Source organism: Monodelphis domestica, chromosome 1, assembly GCF_027887165.1.
Source record: "Monodelphis domestica isolate mMonDom1 chromosome 1, mMonDom1.pri, whole genome shotgun sequence".
NCBI lineage: Eukaryota > Metazoa > Chordata > Mammalia > Didelphimorphia > Didelphidae > Monodelphis > Monodelphis domestica.
The window spans coordinates 54,815,057-54,833,440 of NC_077227.1; the positions used below are offsets into that span (position 1 = coordinate 54,815,057).

Below are 18,384 nucleotides of genomic sequence, written 5' to 3' on the forward strand. Positions count from 1 at the left end.
TTTGTTTGCAGAAGTTTATTGAGCTTTACCTGTGACAGAACAGTTGGCAGGGGAGTCCTATGACAAGAGAAATGGTGCTTTAAGTGGGAACATGGATTAGTGAATAAAAGGAGAGTTCTCCTTCCTTCTGTTCTTCCCCCATTCCCATAAACACATGGACTTGGAGATGGAGATGCCCTGCATAGCAATTCTTCCCTAAACTGTTTGGGATCTGAGAAGGGGAACTTGAGGTTTGATAAGATAAAAAGGAGTTCCTCATAGCTCTTCTGTCTCTCCATCCAGGGGAATCCCAACATCCACACTGTAGTCAACAGGCTCCCCAGAGCTCAGCCAGGGAACAGGAGTGCGATTGAAAGAAGGCCTATTAGAGAGACTGTTGCTATAGAGAACCAAGGGTTCACTCAACAAAGGCCCCAAGTCTAACTTGGGCATCTGGAAAGTCATGCGTTTGGAGGCTTTCTCATATCCACCATAAGGCATTGCTGTCCTGGAAAAAGGATAAGTCATATGCTTCAAAATGAAAGTAAAAGGGACATCAGCCTTAGCTATGTTTATTGTCCTCAGCACTGAGGTATGGAGAGAAGTTTTCAATGGATAACATTCCCCCCAGAAATAAATTCTCCGTCCTTGCTAAGAGCTTGATAACCCATTTTGTTCTGCATCCATTATGCCCTTTTCCCATCTTCCCCACCCCCTTGTCCATAATCCCTACCTGTTAAAAGACTTGTAGTGGGGAAGATCAGCTTTGGCTCCATAGGCCAACAAGTCGATTCCAAGTTCCACTTTCTGCTGGGGATCAACACCCATAGCTCTCTCCCATGGGGAGATGTACGTTTTAAACACAGTGACATGTTTTCCTTCTCCACCTGCATGGTCTCCTATGAACCAAGGAGTATGGGGATTGGGGGGTGGGAAGAATGGAGAGCAAACATATTAGTTCAACAGGGATTTTGAACCAACCAAATGTAATGCCCTGAACTGGAGGAGTTGAAGACTAAAGAACAAAAGATGTCAATCTCTATCTAGGAGGCTCATGAGTCCTTATAGGAAATCATATAGAAAGTGATATTTGTTTATGTGACTAAACTTGAAAACCTAAAGGAGGACTTTAGACAAGGCTCCCAAAAATCTTTGTTCCTCCACTGTAGGATATGACTTTGTACTTTCACTTATGCCCAGACCCACTGGAATATCTTTGCCCATGCTTAGAATGTGAGCTCTTTGCCAATAAGGATGATTTCATTCATTATATGTGTATGACCAGTACAGTGCCTGACATAATCAATTGCTTGTTCATTCTGTAGGGTAAAGGATAGGAAAGTAGCGGTGCCTTGAGGTCTAAAGAGTTTGATCTGGGAGACAGACTACTTACCTGTCCCTGCAGAACCATCACCTCCTCTTCCGTCCCCTCCCCCACCAGCCTGACTCCCAGGGCCTCCTATGCCCCCTGACCCAGGCCCAGAGCCCTGGTGATGCTGGTGTTGGGTAGAGCCATGTTGTCCAGCAGAACTGCTGCTCCCCATCTGGCCCCTGCTGCTTCCTCCTCCATAGGAGAATCCTTGACCATCTGTGCCCAGCTGCCCTCCCACTGTGGGGAGGAACTTCTGGAAGCGATCCTAAAGGAAGAAGGCAGAATGGTGAAGAGGCAATAAAGAAAGCAAGAGAAAGGAGATAATCAAAGATATTTGCCAATTAGAGTACTTCGGATCTCCAGAAACACCACCTTCCTAACAGGTATAACATCTGGTGTGGAAAAACTTGCTGTACTGACTTGAGAGGTGGGACAAGAGCAAGGAATGAGGGAGGATTAGCCCTAAGGTCAGGAGGTATCCCTGCTTAGCTCCTCTGTTTTATATATTAGCGTAGGGAAGTCAGTTCATCACCATCTTCCCCATTCTCAGGTCTCCAATGGTGGCAAACAAGCCTAGGACACCTGTCAACTCAACTATAATTAGAGAAATAAAAATGGTCTGGTGGTGTAGGAAGGCCACAAAAGATTGAAGTTAACATAGGGAGGTAACAAAAGGGCTCCTTTTCCATCTCAAACCTCACACACACACACACACACCCAATTAGGTCAAACAACAGCTAAGTGATATCCCTGATACCCTTATATTTCCCTCAGGGATGATGAGTCAGGATGGGTTGTGACAGTAGCTGCTAGACAGGATCTTTCTGACAGTGAAACCATAGCCAAGGCAGAAGAGAGTGTAGCCAAAAGGACAACATGAGCCTCAACCGAAAGGCCTAAAAATAACCCTCAGGCAGCTCCTTCAGGAAGATCTCAGGGCCTTCCCTACTAACTACAAACTACATTCCACCCCTACCACTGTCTTGTAATAAGATCCTGAGCTGCACGAAGGACTTTTTGGCTCCCTAAAGTTAGACCTGATCAGCTCAATGACTTCATTCTGCCAGGCCCCCTTGCCCAAGGGGACAGATGATGGCAGATCTAACCCTAAGGCCCTCTGCTTCCATTCTCCAAGGAAAGTTGGAGAAAGCATCTGACTTCTCAGCTAAAACACATCTCTCTAACTCCTTGTACATAGCACATGAGCTTAAAGAAAGGGAATCTAAAAGGGGGCATTTCTCCAAAGCTCCCAAATCTGGGATTGTTCAGGGTAAGACAGTAACAAGATAACAGTGTCTGCTTTTCTTGCCCTTCCCAACACTACATGGAGTATTCCCCTTTCTAGATGAGATAGGAACCTAGCCCAAACAAGCCTGTGACTCACCACAGAGCTGTGGGAAGAGATTTTGGACAGAAGGCTAAAGTGATTCAGGATTTAGGGTTCACCATAAAGCTGCCATAGGAGATGTCAGAATCTGGGATTCATGACAGAGCCATTTAGGCTTGAATGATTTAGAGAAAACAAAGCTCACCATTGAGTTGTCAGAGAAGACATCGGGGTTGTTCTCATAGATGAATTTCTCAACCCGAAGCTGTCGAAGCTTAAACATCTTGGAACCACGGTTAGTGAGCAATGATAATTCTTCTAGCATCACATCCCTTGGGACACTTATCTTCTTTCCCAGGTTCAAACCTGAACTGTCTTGCCCACCTTGGGGAGAAGAAAAAGAAAAGGGAAGGGGCAGTGAAGCAAATGCAGGATTTGTTCTGGGGGTAGCAAGTAGTTCTGTATGTTTTCAACTCAGTTCAACAAGAGAAAAGCATATAGGCCCCAACTGGTGGACATACTCAAAAGAGAGAACATTTTAGAGAAGAAGGGAGTATTTGGTACCAAGGCAGAATATTTGCCATATTAGGAATGAGTTTTGATCCCCAGGCTTCAAGCTGAAGAGAAAGGGGCACAGAGAAGAGAATGGGAGATCCAAAGGGGCAAGGACATGAGAAAGCTAGAGGAGCAAAGGAGGAATATGAAAGCAGGGGAGAAGGAGAGAGAGGATTAGCACATGATATAGAATGGAAGATAGGAAAGATGAGTGAAATTTGGAATAAATCTGCCTGGACATGATCAGTTCAAAAGAAAAAAATGTCCTTAATTCCTTCCAACTGCTCTAGTTATATGTTCTGGGGGCATTTATGGCATTCTCTGTCATCTATGAATAATAATACCAGGGGTATTCACCAAGTCACTTCAAGTGTGGATGATTTCCAGAGCCTTAGGAGGATTCATACTACCTTGTGGAGCTTTTGTCAGAATAAAGCAGAAGAGATGGAGAGTGACTACACTTTAAGGGTAGGTTTCCCATACCAGAAGCTCCCCTTTCTAAGAAAATTTCTTCCCTGACCTATGAAATTGCTCAGAAATGATGTGCCTGTCTATGTGTCTGTTCAGGGCATGAAGGAGAAGTGGCACATGTTTTTCGTGGAAAAAAAGCTGTAGATGGAGGCATCTCTGGCCTACCTCCAGTGAGTTCCATGATGAGTTTGCTGGGTTTCCGCCTCTTATTTGGGGCTGGGGTCCCTGAGAGCGGCATTATAAAGGATCTTCAGGTCAGCCTGCTGGTAAGGTTAGAGAATGGTAAAAAAAGAGTAAGTCCTTATAACTGCCTCTATACTCTTTCCCTTTAAAAAAAAAACACAGAAAACTCTTATCTTCTATCAGTATCAGTTCTAAGACAGAAGAGCTACAAGTGCTAGGCAATTGGAGTTAAGTGACTTGCCCAGAATCACATAGCTAGAAAATGTCTGAAGCCACATTTGAACCCAGGTCCTCCCAGCTTCAGGTGTGGTTCTCTATACACTGTACTCCCCAGTTGCTCACCTCTATCTCCTTTTAAGCCTTCCTTCTTTTCTTCTTCTTATGTAGATGCTCTGTACTTTGTTTCTTCCTCTCCTCCCCACCCAACTGACCTAGGGTTCTGTTGTTATCCCCAACTAGCATAGAAAACTATTAAAAAGACATGACATTAAATAGACTACATTTTCTTGGTGTGATTCCAATTTCTGAGTTAGGACTAGAGTTACAGTCACATTAAAGGGTCAGGAAAATTCCTGAGCAGGCTGGAATCTGGAGCCCATTCTATCAAGGCAAAGTGGTTTCTGCCAAAAAAATATTTCCTATGTAGAGAAGGAATTGTTCATTCCTTCCGACAGTTGGATTTTGACCTTAAGGGACATAATTGCATTCTCTTCTCTCAACACTGCCACTCCCCTTACCTTAATACTAGGTATCCCCCTCATGAGATTATCTGACCCTTGACTCTTAATATTTCAATAATCTCAAAGGAGAAGGAAACTAGATGTGGAGAACAGGGTCAGTGTAGAAACCACTGTAACTGGATCTGAGAGCAGGGGGGGAAATGAGTTGGAAGAAACATCTTCCCCCAGCTTTATTCTGGGCACATGCTCCAGTCCCTCACCAGACAGAAGTGGCAACTCAGCACAATCTATCTGCTTTTGCTCAATCCATCCCCCACAACCCCACCCTAGCTACAGTTTTTATATTTTTCAAGGATTAGCCCCTGAATCACATTAATTTCATAGCCTTTGGATAAATTCATCTTCATCACCTTGAACCCCCTCTCCTAGTTCCCCATTCCCACTCAGCTCAAGACTTCTTGACCCCCTTTCTCCTTCCTCAGCCCAGCCTAAACACCCCCCACCAAAAGCTGCCCTATCTGCATCCTTCATTCCCTGTTCCCTAAAATTCCTTAGCTCTTCTAATCTTCCTGATAATCCTTACTTTATGCATTTTCCATCTTGCCCCCCTCTTTGGGACAGCTGGGTGAAGAGGGTGGGGTGGCACTCACCAAGGGTCACAGCTGCAGACACAGACACAGGACCAGCCCCACTGGGAGCTTCAGACCCTCAGGCTGAACAGATTGGGAGTTTGTGGCAGGAGCCGGTATGGTCAGTGTCTCCCCCAGGGGTCCAGTTGCTGTGGAGAGCTGTGTAGCTCTGACCTGAGAACCTGAGCTGGGCGGGTGTGGGGGTGTGGAAGGGGGGTTTATTAATAGAGATGATGAGTGAGAGCAGCTCAGATGGCATTGGGGAATACTGAGACCCTGGGCCCAAGACCCCGCCCTTCAGGCTTAGAGGGTAAAGTACTCCTCTTGACTCAACCACTGATTTGCCTGAGCTATATTCAAGATTGATCTGAGCCTCATTTGTCCTTCTTCCTCTCCCTTGGTGTCTGGAGACCAAGACCTAGAAAGCTCCCAGGACAAAGAAGCTTGTGGGATGAAGAAAAGGGTTAAGAGGGAGGTTAGGAGATATATGGATCCTTGTTATGAAAATAGAGATATGGAGGCCAAAATTCATATGAAAGGACCTGGGGAAAGTTGGGGTTGGGGGGAGGTGTGCAGAGGGAACCTGGAAAGATCAGTGAGGGACAGAAAGGTGATTTCAGTGACTGAAATCTAGAACATTCAGTAGAGGGATCACTTATCCTTGTAGACCCAGGAGGCTCTTCTGGTTAGGGAAAGAAGACCAGGCCTTGGCTTTAAGTAGATCTCTATCTTCCAGGGGCCCCTGAATGAACAATAGACAGACCCTTTTATGGGGGTCCTTCTACCCTCTCATTTTACAACCTTCACCTTCTTTCCCTTTCTCCTGTCTAATCTCTGCTCTAGGGCTTCCCAGTAGCTATTTCAAGAGAAGGGATATGTTTTTGTGGGAGTCAAAAGTTTTGAGTGACAAAGCCCAAGAAATACTTTCAGGTTCTCCAGCCTTGCCAGTTCTCTTTGGGTCTTCCCAACTTTCAGATTCTTTTTCACCTAACTGATTCCTTTTTTTTTTTTGACTGGGGATCCTTATCTCACCAGGGCTGGAAGTGTCAAAGCTACTGGCTAGCCAAGCCCTCTATTTATCAGACTGGAAACTTTGATCTCAATTTCTGACCTGGGTGGAATCACCCCAACTGGACTAGATTTGGTGCAGGTATTTCAGCCTCACTACTGCTTAGAATTCCTGATCTCAGGAGATTCACAAGGTTTACACCCCCTAGTAGCCCTGCCCAAACTTAACATTCTTAAGCCAGAAGCACTTATTACTATTACTGTCATTATTTCCACCCCATACTGATCCTGCTAATGATCTGATTTTAGGAACCCCTCTGAGAGAATTCTAGTATGTAGACTCCTAACCCCTGCATTTCACCCTGTTTTATCTATACCTGCTTCAGAATTTTCCAACGTATCTGCATTTGTATCTGGGATCTATCTCCCACTGCTCCTTTTGTTCATGTCCCTGATGTTTTCCTTGTTGAGCTTTAGCTACTTTAGGGAATGGTTCCTTAAATCCCAGAACACTCTCACTACCCCCACCACCTCGTTCACATTTTGTGGGGATCTTGCCTTAGAGTTGTGTTCCTTTGCATAGATGGTACATTTCTACCCCTTATATATGCTCTCCAAATCAGTTTGGATTCCCTACCTGTCTTTTACCTTCCATCCTCAATCCTGTCCATCTACTCTGATTCAAAAGAAATTGGGGGAAAAAAAAAAGCAAATACTGGTTTCTGTGATTGATTAGACACTCCTGGTGAGCTGAGAGAGCCCATATGCTCTACTGCCTACCCCTTGGGTTTCTATGGGAATTTTAGGATTCTGTGGAGCTTTGAGGAGACCTTGTGCTCTCCTTAGCAGCACAAGCATGCCCTCTACTGACAAGATGGGAGTGGCAGTGCTCTCCCTTCCCTAAAAGCCCCTCCAAGTGCACATCTTTTCTTCTGCCACTCTTGGGTTTTCTTTGCTATCACCGCCCTACTCCAAAATTCCCAGTGATGGACAAAAGTGTAGGGACAACTGTGGACCTTCTCTCAAACTTCTCTCAGTTCTAGCTACAGAGCCAATTCTCTAATGTGCAGTACTTAAGGGAAATGGAGAAAGAATATATATAATATGTATATATACAGATATACATATATACATATGTGGGATTGGGAGATGATGGAACAGAATAAGTAAGAGGGAAGTGGAGGAGAATAGGGAAATGAAGGTAGAAGGATGGGGAAAGTCTGAAATGAAGGGGAGCCAACAGGAGACAATGGACAAAGGAATTGGAGATGGTTGTCTCAGAACTGGGAGAAAAGGCATGATTGAGAGGCAAAGTAACTAACAAGATGCAGGATACGAATTTATTATTGTGCACAAAGCAAAGTAGAGTGATTCACAAAGGAAACAATTTCAAGACCAAGCAGCAAAAATGTTTGGAGGAGGGGTGCCCAGAGAGAGTGTATCCCCTATTCTGCCCCCCCACCCTGAATCACCCCCATTTCCGGCTCAGAGATCAGGGTCTAAAGCCTAAAGCTATGAACATAAATCTTGTGGGAGTGGGAAGGACAAGGAGATTGTGGTACCTAGGTGCTCATAGCTCCTGCAACAGGAATATGGACTGAAGAATAGACACAAAGCAAGCAGCACAGGCAAAGATGACACTTCTCCCTAGATACCTGGAGGTAGCTAGGTGATAGAGCACTAAGCCTGGAGTCAGGATGACTTGAGTTCAAATTCAGTCTCAGATACTTCCTAGCTTTGTGACCTTGGATGAGTCACTTCACCTCTATTTGCCTCAGTTTCCTCATCTGTAAAATGGAGATGATAATAGCACCTGCCTCCCAGGGTTGTGAGAATCCAATGAGATATTTGTAAAGCATTCAGCACAGTACTTGACACATTGTAAGCACTATATAAATGTTAGCTATTATTATTACTACTAATATAATCAATATATGCTGTTCTATTAACCCGTTCTTAATCTGCTAACAACTCCTTTTCCTAAAATTCTGTCATAATTCTCCTCTCCCACACAGTCTGTCTTTTCCCACTTTCATTCTGCCATTGCCCACTTTCACACCCTCACCCTTTGCCTCACTCTGGCCCAATCACTCTAGCTTTACTTCTGCTCCTAGTTTCTGTCCTAGGTGCCATGTTCTAGAACAATGGCTCTTTTCTGGCTTATATCCATGAGGTGGAGAAGCCCATGGTAGGTTCATCCCTGTTCAAGAGGAAGTTTTCTATTCTCTACTACTCATTATTCAGGTTATTTAGCATAGGCCCTTAGAGATCCCCACCCTCCTCCCATCCTGAGGAATCTGCAACCCAAATAAACTCAAATTGATCCTCTTATCCCCCTCCCACCTCCCCAAAGTTGCCCTGGGCCATCAGTTTCTCCATTCTCACATTCAACTCTTTACCCATCCCTCCTCCAGTAACCACACAACACAAACAGAGTGGTTGACTGAGATCTAAGAAAAGCTAGGCATATATACTGGAAGGAGAAAAGGTTTTAGAGATCAGAGAGCTGTCTCAAACAAATATCCTATTAAGATTCCATCACTACCAGAAATTTGCCTCTTATTTTCGTGGGGTACTGTACAAATCACCCATGAGAGATAAATGAATAATCTTTCATACTCTCTTTAACAAAAAGGCTTTCTTCTATGTGACCTCAGCAGAGCAAGGTGTAGAATCCAGGTTGGAATTTGCATCTCTACTCCTCCTCATCTTAGGTACACATAAACCTGTGTCCAGGTGTGAGCTAGAACTAGGGAAAAAGAAAAAGGAGAACCCCAGAAGAAAAAGAGCCAGAACCTGCTTGTCTACTACCCTCCAGGCAGCAAATTCTTAGTCTCATCAATTATCCAGGCCTAAGACCACAAGAGCCACCTTCTCTTTGCATTTGGGTTTAGTCAACTCACTACAACAGAGAAAAGCAAAGCATAAAAGGAGAGAGACACAAATAAATGGGCACAAAAACAGACTCACCAGAGAGAGAGCGGGAGGGAGGAAGGGAAAGAGAGAGTCATCAAAGCAGAACTAGATTGACTAAAAGCACAAGGAAAGGTGGAAAAGAAGGAAAGTTGAGACTTGAATACCAAGCCTACTTTGGAGGGGGAATTTTCTCCAAGTAGTTGGAGAGGAGGATTTAGGGTGGCAAAAGCAGCTCTGAGAGCTTGCTATGTACTCCATTTTCTGGCTCCTTTGGCTGTGCCCAATTCACTGATGTCCTGCTCCAGGCCTCCACACATGTGCCTGAAGCCCAGAGCTGGCAGCTGAGAACCTGGGTCTGGCTACCTGGAAGCTGCAGGAGCCAGGGGAGGCTCCAAGACCTCGAGGAGACTCTAAAGTTGGGGCTGGGCTAGGGGCATGGATGGCAGTTGGGGGCATCTCTACTCTCCAGATGGGCTCATCCAGTGAAGTAGATGCTCTGGGAGTGAGCACAGTTGGGGCCAGGGGCTCAGAAGTAGGTTGGGGGGCTGGGGTAGAAAATCTCCGAATCTCATGGACTCTAGCGGTCTTAGAAGACCCTGGGGGAATAGGGCCAGGAGTTGGAGGAATCTCATCAAAGCAGAACATGGCAGCTTTGAGTTGATAGGGCTGGTGCCTCATGAAGTCAATAGCCTTGATGCCTGGCTTTGTGGTTGTTCGGGGTCCCTGAGGCTGTGTTCGGCTGGGAAGGGTCCGAGCAGCCAGTGGGAAAAATGGAGAAAGCAGTGGGTTGTAGGCAATGGGAGGAGGGGCCCGGATATTAGGGGAGTACTTCCATGAAGGAGGCAAAGAAGGGGTAGGAGAGGGACTTCGAGGTCGGGAGCTAAAGATTGGTCCAGTACCAGGACCAGGTGTGGTTTCCACCACATATCTATCTACCCTACTCTGCCTCTTAGCAAATAGTTCTCCACCTCGTCCTTGTAGCCTAGGTGGTTCAGGGAGGACACCTGTAGAGGGAACAGTCCCATTCACCAGGCCATCAGGAAGACCCCGGGGTACAGGTTTGGGTGCCACAGGGGGTGGGGTCTTAGGTGCCATAGGGGGTGGGGTCTTAGGTGCCATAGGGGGTGGGGTCTTGAAACTTCGGCCCCCTGTGAATTGCATGAAGTTGCAGGCTTCAGCCCCTAGGCTCAGGGCATCCTCTTCAGGACCAGACTCAGTCCCTCCTGCCCTAGGTTTCTCATCCAAGTTCTGTACCAGCGACAGCAGCTCAGGGTTGGGTGAATTCTTTTTCTCTTCATTCCCCCCACGGAACATTTGTTTGCGCCCCCCTCGACGCCGTGCCTCCTGCAGGATGCCTGTACGGGGAGCAGGCACAGATATTCTCTGCTCCCTAGTACTGGGAGCCTCAGGGGCAGGGTGACTTGGATTAGATACCATGGGGAGTCCAGTAGGCCTCAGGGGAGAAGATAGGAAGATGGAAGCAGTAGAGGTCATGGCAGCCATGCTGTGAGAGGCCTGAGAGTCAGGGGTATCTCCAGGTGTAATGGGCCTACTTGGGGCAGGAATATACAAGGAACTGGTGGCTGTTACTGGGCCTGAGGAGCATGGGGCATTGGTGGAGACAGAGACTGGTACATTGCCAGGATCTTTCTGAGTTGAGAAGCTGGGGGGGAGACTGAGACCTTGGGGTGAGGACATGAAAGGGGGAAGACTAGGACTGGGACTCCTGAGGCTTTCGTTTGCCTTCTTTGGGGCTACAGGTCGGAAAACAACTGAAGTAGTGACTGGCCGCTGCCCTTGGAACCCTGGGGTGAACGGCCTTGCTGACCTATTGAAAATGCCTGTGGCTGGAAGAGGGGCTCCCCCACCAGAGGCTAAAGGAATGGGACTGGTAGCAGGGGGCAGCATTGGGCTGGGCGGTAGTAAGGCCGCCTCTGGGGGGGTGCTCTGCGCACGTGGGGGTGGAGGGCCCCTCCCATTCATCAGGGATGGGGGAGTATCATGAGGCTGTTCCAGGGAGCTGGAGGCTGCCCGCTGCCGCTGCTGCTCAAAAAGCCGGGCACCTCTTCCCGAAGCTTCACTCAGGCCACCCCCTGGCCCTGGCCCCTGCCCCTCTGCTCTGCTTGACCCTGAGCGGGCTAGTTCCATGTCCAGATAGGGACTGTCCCAGTCTGACTGATTAGTGAGGCTTCGGGCGTCTGAGAAGGTCTCTTCCTCCAGCTCCGACTCACTGGTGGGGGGGATGCCGTCTTCCTCTTCCTCCTCGCCCCCCTCCCGTGCTCCCTCTCCTGCCGCAGCCCCAAAGCTGACCAGGGTGTATTTCTTGGCCCGCTGCCTCCTCTTCTTAAACATCAGCACCCCCTTGGAGTGAGGATTGGGTGCTGCTGTCAGCAGGGAGGCGATGGTCCGGCATTTGGTCTTGGCCTCCTTTATGTTCTTCTCTTGGACGCTTTCTGCACGCTGTAGTTCTGGAGGAAATGTAGAGGACAGACTAGTCAGTGGCTATTGTGCAGGTTACGCTAGGCTCCCCTCCCTCCCAGAAGAGCTGGGTCCTGGGGGCTCTTCCCTCTCCAGGTGAGCCTCCCCATCGCTTTATTCTCTCTCCCCAGGCCTTACAATCCATACTAGCCATCAGCTGGCTCCCACCAAAAGAAAAGTCTCTCTTTACTCTACTCTAATTTCCCACATCCAAAGCCCACAGTCCCTGTGCACAGCGTGGCGTGGCTGTTAGGGGCTGAGGGGGAAATCAAGGGCAGCTGGAGCAAAAACAAAATCTAGCTGACCTAACGGACAAACCTCCCAGCAAGGCCTGGCCTCTGCCCTCTTCCCACTCCCCTTGGCTCTGCTCCTCGCCCTTCATTCTCCCAGCTCCGCTTTTGTCCTCCAAAAGAAGCACTCTTGGGTCTCCTTAGCTCTGTAGAGCTCCCTCCCTGCCCCCAACATTCCTAACCCTTGCCCAGCCTCCATTTTTGGCTCTGGTGTCACCTCTCACAGACAGAGATAAAACAAGGATCTGGGACACAAAGAAGATAAGATGGGGGCCGTGTAAGGAGGCCCCTCTGGAAGAGAATTCTTCCTTCCTTTACCCAACACAAACCGAACAAGAATTTACAGATTGGCTACAAAGATCTCATCCTGACACGTTCTGTCCTACTCACATATAGATAGAATTTAGGTGTCCCTCTCCTGGAGGCAGAGGCGGCTCTCTGCGCCATTGCAGTGCCAACAGACCCAGCTCATTTGACCTCCTTTAGCCTCCAGCATAACCCCTGGAACTCCATCCCCAGGCTACTCACAAATGATGAGCAACTCAAGCTTGGTACTTCAGTCACCAGTTGAATTCCACTGCCACCCCCTAACCAGGAGGAAAGGGAAGGAGGCGATGGCATGAGAGACACTGTCCTCCTGGACCAGAGCTGCCCTGAAGGCTCCCTGGGTCAGCATTCATAGCACCAGGAAAGAATGTGCAAAGAAGAGAAGAAGCAGCTGCTGTGCCTGGTGTGGGGCGGGACCCGGAGAGGAGGAAGGCATCCATCTGATGCCCAGTTCAGCCCATGTCCCCGCCTAGAATGTAGACACTGCCTCTACCCTGGTGCCTGGCCTATAGCCTCCAGTTTGTTTGTTTTTTAAGCCTTACCTCCTGTCTTAAAATCCATACTAAGTGTTGGTTCTAAGACAAAAGAGCAGTAAAGACTGAGGATTAAGTGACTTGCCCAGGGTCCCAAAGCTAGGAAGAATCTGAGGCCACATTTGAATCCAGAACCTCCCATCCCTGATGGGGCTCTCAGTCCAGCTGCCTCCAACCCCTAGTTCTTAGATATCCCCTTAACTGTTTTTGCACTCTAGTTACCAAGTCCCTTCATTGTTAGGGCCCTGGCCCAATCTGTAAAACACATCATAAACACTTGATGTGTACATATACATGCATTCACACTCTGGGCTTTCATCCGTACACAATGGAACCCTATAAATGCTTGCATACATGCTCAAATATAAGGACTCGCACACACATTCACAAATACCAGCTTTGGTTCAGCTGCTCTCCTCTTGTGCCCTATTTTACAAAGACCTGCCCATAAGCACCATAAATGCCCCCTTTGAACATCAGCCCATTTCTTGGGAAGGGAGGGATGAAGCCCCAGCTTGTTGGTCAGGGAAAGGGGAGGAGAACGAGAAAGATGAGGGAAGGAAGAGACTGACCTTTCCCTGAGCCCACCGCCCCCTGCTTCCTCAAGATACACTACCATCCCAGTTCCTCATCATCCTTTCCACATGGGCGGGTGATACCTGCATACGGTTGGTCCTGCAGCTCAGATCCAGAGCCTGGGGCCTTGTCCCAGCTGACTTGGCTGAGGGGCTCCTGGCTGAGAGGTTTGAAGGTCTCCATGCTGATCAAGGCACCGTTGTTTGGAGCAGGACCAGCTTGGGCCTTCCCCAACACCTTTTAAAGCCTCTTTGTCTTGGCCTCAGAGCTGGCAGCTGAGTGAGCTCATTGGGCTATTTTGGGTACTCAGTCCCCCTCCCCTAACCCCACCCCACCGCAAGTCCCGGTATGATGGACATAAGCATCTGCCTACCTCCCGTCAGACAATGAGTTCCTTGGGCCAGTGGCACAAAAACTGCCTGGTTAAAAATATCCCCAGCCCATAGACTAACATGCTGGAAGTTGAGGGGCAGCGGGGAGGAGACAAAGATAAGCATTTCAAAAGGGGCAGAACACTAGGCATGGATCCCTCTAGGAGATGGGAGTCTGTACAGTTTGGAAACCTCAAGGATCTCCGACTCTCGAAGCCCTGGTGCTCTGACGTAGCCAGAGCCCTGAAGTTCTGGAGTCCTGAAATCTGGGAGCTAGGAGAGTGGATAGGGAAGACGCACGGGGTGGAGGGCCATCCGAGGCTTTTAGGGTGCCAGGGCAGTCTTGGGGGTGATACTCTTAGACCCTATTCTATAGCACCATACCAAAAATAGCAAAGCGCCTGAGATAAGTGTTCCTGGCCTCTGCTTAGACCCACGTTCTTGCCAGAAATAAAGAGCTGAAGACATCTCTCTTTATCATCCCCCATTTACCAGGCCTCTCATGATTTTACCCAGCTTCACAGTCTCCGCTATTCCGGATTCCAATGACAAATTCTCCTGACTTGTCCTCCCAGCCTTCTTTCCCAGCTCTGATCGCGTACCTACAAATAACCCTGACGTTTTCTAGCATGACCTCCAAACCCTCCCCATGTCTATCTGCCCCTGCCCTGCCAAGCGGCAAGAATCTCTGCATCTGTTCATACTCTCTTCTCTCCTACTCCCTTTTTGGCCCCTGACCTGATCCAGCTGGGCCATCTCCCTACTCCGAATCGAGGAGGGGGAAAAGAAACACCCAATGAGAGGGGAGGGGGTCATGAAGATAGTCATTGTTCCCTTTTCCCACTACCATTCCTCCTTGCTTGTCCTCTCAGAATAACTCCAAGGGCAAAGCCAAGGCAGAAGGAGGGAAAGCCTAAAGTGTGGGCTTGAGGAGAGAGCTGGCTTCCAAGCACCGAAGAAGGGTGTGGGTCACTCACTGGCTTGCTTGGCTTTCTGGGTGTAACTGGTGGTAAGATCATCAGCCACTGGGTGAGGCACGGGCCCCACCATGGGGATGAGATGGGGCCCGGGTCGGAGTGGGCCATGAGGTAACAACAGAGCTTCAGCTGGAGGCGGCTGAAGAGATGCCCCATCTTCCCAGGATGGAGAACTCACACGGCTATCTCCCAGAGCTGGGGATTCAAGAGAAGCTGGAGCAGGCTCTGCGGGGCTGTCAGATAAAGAGACCTCTTCAGGTGCAGCCCCTGGAGGGGTGGGCCTGGTGGGACCTCGTCGACGGGGACGACGGGGCTTCTCCTGGGTGGCAGAGCCATCCACATCACTGTCTGTTTCCCCATAGTACGCCTCACTGTCCGGGGGTGACCGCAGGCTTCCAGGCTGCAGAGGCTGAGGTGCTGAAGCCCCAGGGGGCTCTGGACTCAGTGGGGATGAAGGAGACAGCACCCGAAGCTCACCAGGGGATGGAGAACGCACAGGCCCTACATCTCCTACCCTGTTGACAGGAGAGAGACATCTAGTGTCAGGTGAGGTAAAGATGGGAAAATGAACTGAGAAAGTAAGAACTAGAGATGGACTGAGGGAGGAAGAAACTGTGGTCAAAGTGCAGAAAATAGACTTAAAACCATAATGGGGGCTAGCAGGACTGTGGGGTCATGAGAACAAGAAAAAAAATGAGGCTAAGGAGGAGGGCACAGCTTGATGGCTGAGTGGATAGAAAGCCAGACTGGGAGACGGAGCTCCTGGGTTAAATCTGACCTCAGACACTTCCTAGTTGTGTGATCCTGGACAAGTCACTTACCTCCAAATACCTAGCCTTTTACTGCTCTTCTGCCTTGGAACCAATACTTAGAATGGATTTTAAGACAGAAGGTAAGGGTTTAAAAAAAAGAAGCTAAGGGAGAAAAAGTGAAAAAGAGATGTAGACAGAAGGAGGCTGAGAGGGAAACAGGCTGGGAAAGAGGGGAGCTAGGTTTGAGAGAAGCACGAACACTTACAGAAACACACCTCTGTCATGTACATTTGGCCCTTCCCTCAGCCCCCACATTCATACTGTCAGACAAACAGACAGATAGACACACATATATGTATACATAGAAACATACATAGAAACCCTCCAGCCCAAATAGACATAGACAAGAATTTAGGAAACTGAGAGTGGGTTGGTGAGAAAAAACCTAGAAGTGGGAGAAGTGGGCTGTGTGGATGGGATATGGGATAAGAAGGAGCGAGGTATCCATACCTCCTCACGGTGAGGATGAGCTGGGCCCCTGAAGCATCAATGAGGTTCATGGCACTGGCATGGGAAAGACCAGTGCAAGCGGCTCCATTGATGGACAATAGCTGGTCCTGTTCTCTAAGCCCTGCTCGTCCTGCCTGACTTCTCCTTCGTATCTGAGGGAACAGAGGTTAGATAAGTGTAGAGCAAGATATTGTAGATTCCCAGGGAATACATGTCAGGAGGACTCCACAGTGAAGGGTTAGGGCAGAAGAGACCACAGCATATAGGAAGTTTTATGCCACTGAGCAGGGATGATGGGAACAGAGATTGTAGAGGAAAGGACTTTAAGAATCTGGAGGCTAAGGGAAGGGGGCAGACTCTAATTGAACCGCTGTATGCAGGGAAGAAATCAGAATTTGAAATGATAAAAAAAAAAAGTCTGGGAATACTACAAAGAGGAGTTAGATCTTATGAACATCCCCCTAAAAGGCTGCCTTCCCTGAGCCCTACCCACATTGACCAATAACTCCAAGAGTTCATATCTTAACTCTGCTGCTTACTAATTTGTGCCTTTGGGACAAATCACAACATCTCTGGGCCTCAGTTTCCACATCTGTAAAACAAGGTGTTTGAACTAAAGGATTTCTTTAAGTCTCTGGCCTTTATAGTCCTAAAATATCTTCATAGTCAGGGAAGATACCCCCATGGCAACAACCAAATCTTAGAGTGCTATGGACAATTATGTGTGTAGAATACCTTCTTCTGAACAGGCCAGAATTTTGCCAGACCTTCCTTTTTTCCCCATTCCCTATGAGTCCAGCAGAGAGATCTCTCTAAATCTGGGCAATGTCTAAATCTAACGAGTTAAATCAGGTTAGTGCGGGAGGAATGAATCCTTGCTCAACTCCCTGAAACTTCAGGCATATGTATATGGGGATGAAGTAAAGGATAGATCATGCAGATCAGATTCTAGGGTACCAGACCTTAGGGTCTAAAACCTATGGCATTTCAAGGAGCTAAGGCAGAACTTGCCTTCCTTTCTACACCCAGGACTTTTCCCAAAAGCCCCTATATGAAGTCAGGTGGTCAGATACCCCTCCCTTCACCCAGATGTGGAGCACATAAAAGTTTTCTTTCTACTAATCCTTCTCCACCCCCACCCCCGTAGCCATCTATGGCTACCCCAGACCCCACTATGTTTCTCTTTTTTGCATCCATCCCCTTATCAGGGGGTCTTCCTTACCTTGGACACCTGCAAAGGTTTCCTCTGTTCAGCACCCCCTTGTAGTCGGAAGCCCCAGGGAGCTCCCCCTGAGAGCGTGACCTGAACCTCTTCCTCAGCACCCATTCCTTAATTCAGCCTATGGCCCTTACCACGTTAGAGACTGTCCCAAGAAAAAAGTTGAGGGGTTAGAACCCCCGTCCTTCCCGTCTGTCTGTCCTGTTACAGCTACCAACCTCTAGGCCTTTCCTAGTCCCCCAACCCCTAGTTGGGTGGCTCAGCCCTTGGCTCAGTCCTGTTCAGGACATATGTCCCGTCAATCGGAGCTGTGCTCAAAATAGTTGCTGGCTCACCCCCGCCCCAACTCCTCCGGCTGTGCCACTCCAAGGGCTAATTTTAATCAAAGCTCTCTGCCCTCCCATGTCCCCCATATGGCTTCTTACTCAGGGCTCACAGCCCCAACCTTCCAGGCCCTACAGTAATGCTAACCCCTTTAGCTGCTTTTCCTTCTCTACTGATTGGTGGGTCAGCTAATAGTGTCCCTTCACAGATGCAAATAATACAAGTATTCCAAGGGCTCTCATGCCATAGCCAGATTCTTATTAGAAAAGTCCATCTACTCCCCAAACTTCAGACAATTATCTAGAATCCTCAGGAGGAACTTGTTGTACCCAACATGTCATCTACTATTGCTTTTGCTACTGCTACTACTATTGTTGCTGCTGCTAGTACTTCTACTGCTACTACTACTACTTATTATCACTACTATTGCTAATACTACTATCATACTGCTTCTGCCTCTACTTCTGCTGAAATGACTTTTACTACAGTGGAATTGGCTGCCTTAGAAAGCAGTAGACTTCTCACTAAAAGTCTTCAAGCAAAGGGTTGGTGGCCACTTGCCATGTATGTTGTGTGTGGGGGTATGTTTGTTCTGATAAAGTTGAACTGGATAGTGTGAACAATTCCTTCCCACTCTAAGGTCCTGTATTAATTACTTATTAATTACTACTCTCCAGCTATACAAGTTACTATGTGGAAGATTTCTCTTTAAGTAGCTTCTCACCCTATGGTCTGGTGGTTAGATATGAAAAACCAAGTAGCTGAGAAGAAAATTTTTAGTGGGAAGATTACTATATTTTGCTCATAATAAAGCACTTAATAATCTCATAAAAGATAAAAAAGGCATCAGCAACAGGTGGAAAGAACACTTCAGTCAGCTTCTCAACAGACCCTCTTCAGTCGACCA

The 18,384-nt window shown here is 48.0% G+C and overlaps 2 protein-coding genes across 3 annotated transcripts; both read right to left on the reverse strand.

The window, feature by feature from the left end:
• MYOZ1 (myozenin 1) lies at nucleotides 1–5,387 on the reverse strand. Of its 2 annotated transcripts, none has more exons than XM_007478394.3 (6): nucleotides 5,218–5,387; nucleotides 3,870–3,964; nucleotides 2,884–3,062; nucleotides 1,373–1,616; nucleotides 713–878; nucleotides 1–487 (listed from the first exon to the last, which is right to left on the reverse strand). In XM_007478394.3, exons 2-6 carry the CDS (start codon nucleotides 3,940–3,942, stop codon nucleotides 256–258), a joined length of 894 nt encoding a protein of 297 aa, XP_007478456.1. In that variant the 5' UTR covers nucleotides 3,943–3,964; nucleotides 5,218–5,387; the 3' UTR covers nucleotides 1–255. The 2 variants fall into 2 exon arrangements, with proteins under 2 accessions (XP_007478456.1, XP_001362857.1); XM_001362820.5 differs by having other exon boundaries at nucleotides 3,870–3,967.
• Nucleotides 5,388–7,522: 2,135 nt separating this feature from the next.
• SYNPO2L (synaptopodin 2 like) lies at nucleotides 7,523–17,463 on the reverse strand. Its single transcript, XM_001362910.4, has 4 exons — nucleotides 17,157–17,463; nucleotides 15,935–16,086; nucleotides 14,673–15,187; nucleotides 7,523–11,588 (listed from the first exon to the last, which is right to left on the reverse strand). The coding sequence occupies exons 1-4, from the start codon at nucleotides 17,259–17,261 to the stop codon at nucleotides 9,406–9,408; spliced, it is 2,955 nt and encodes a 984-aa protein (XP_001362947.1). The 5' UTR covers nucleotides 17,262–17,463; the 3' UTR covers nucleotides 7,523–9,405.
• Between the last annotated feature and the right edge of the window lie 921 nt (nucleotides 17,464–18,384).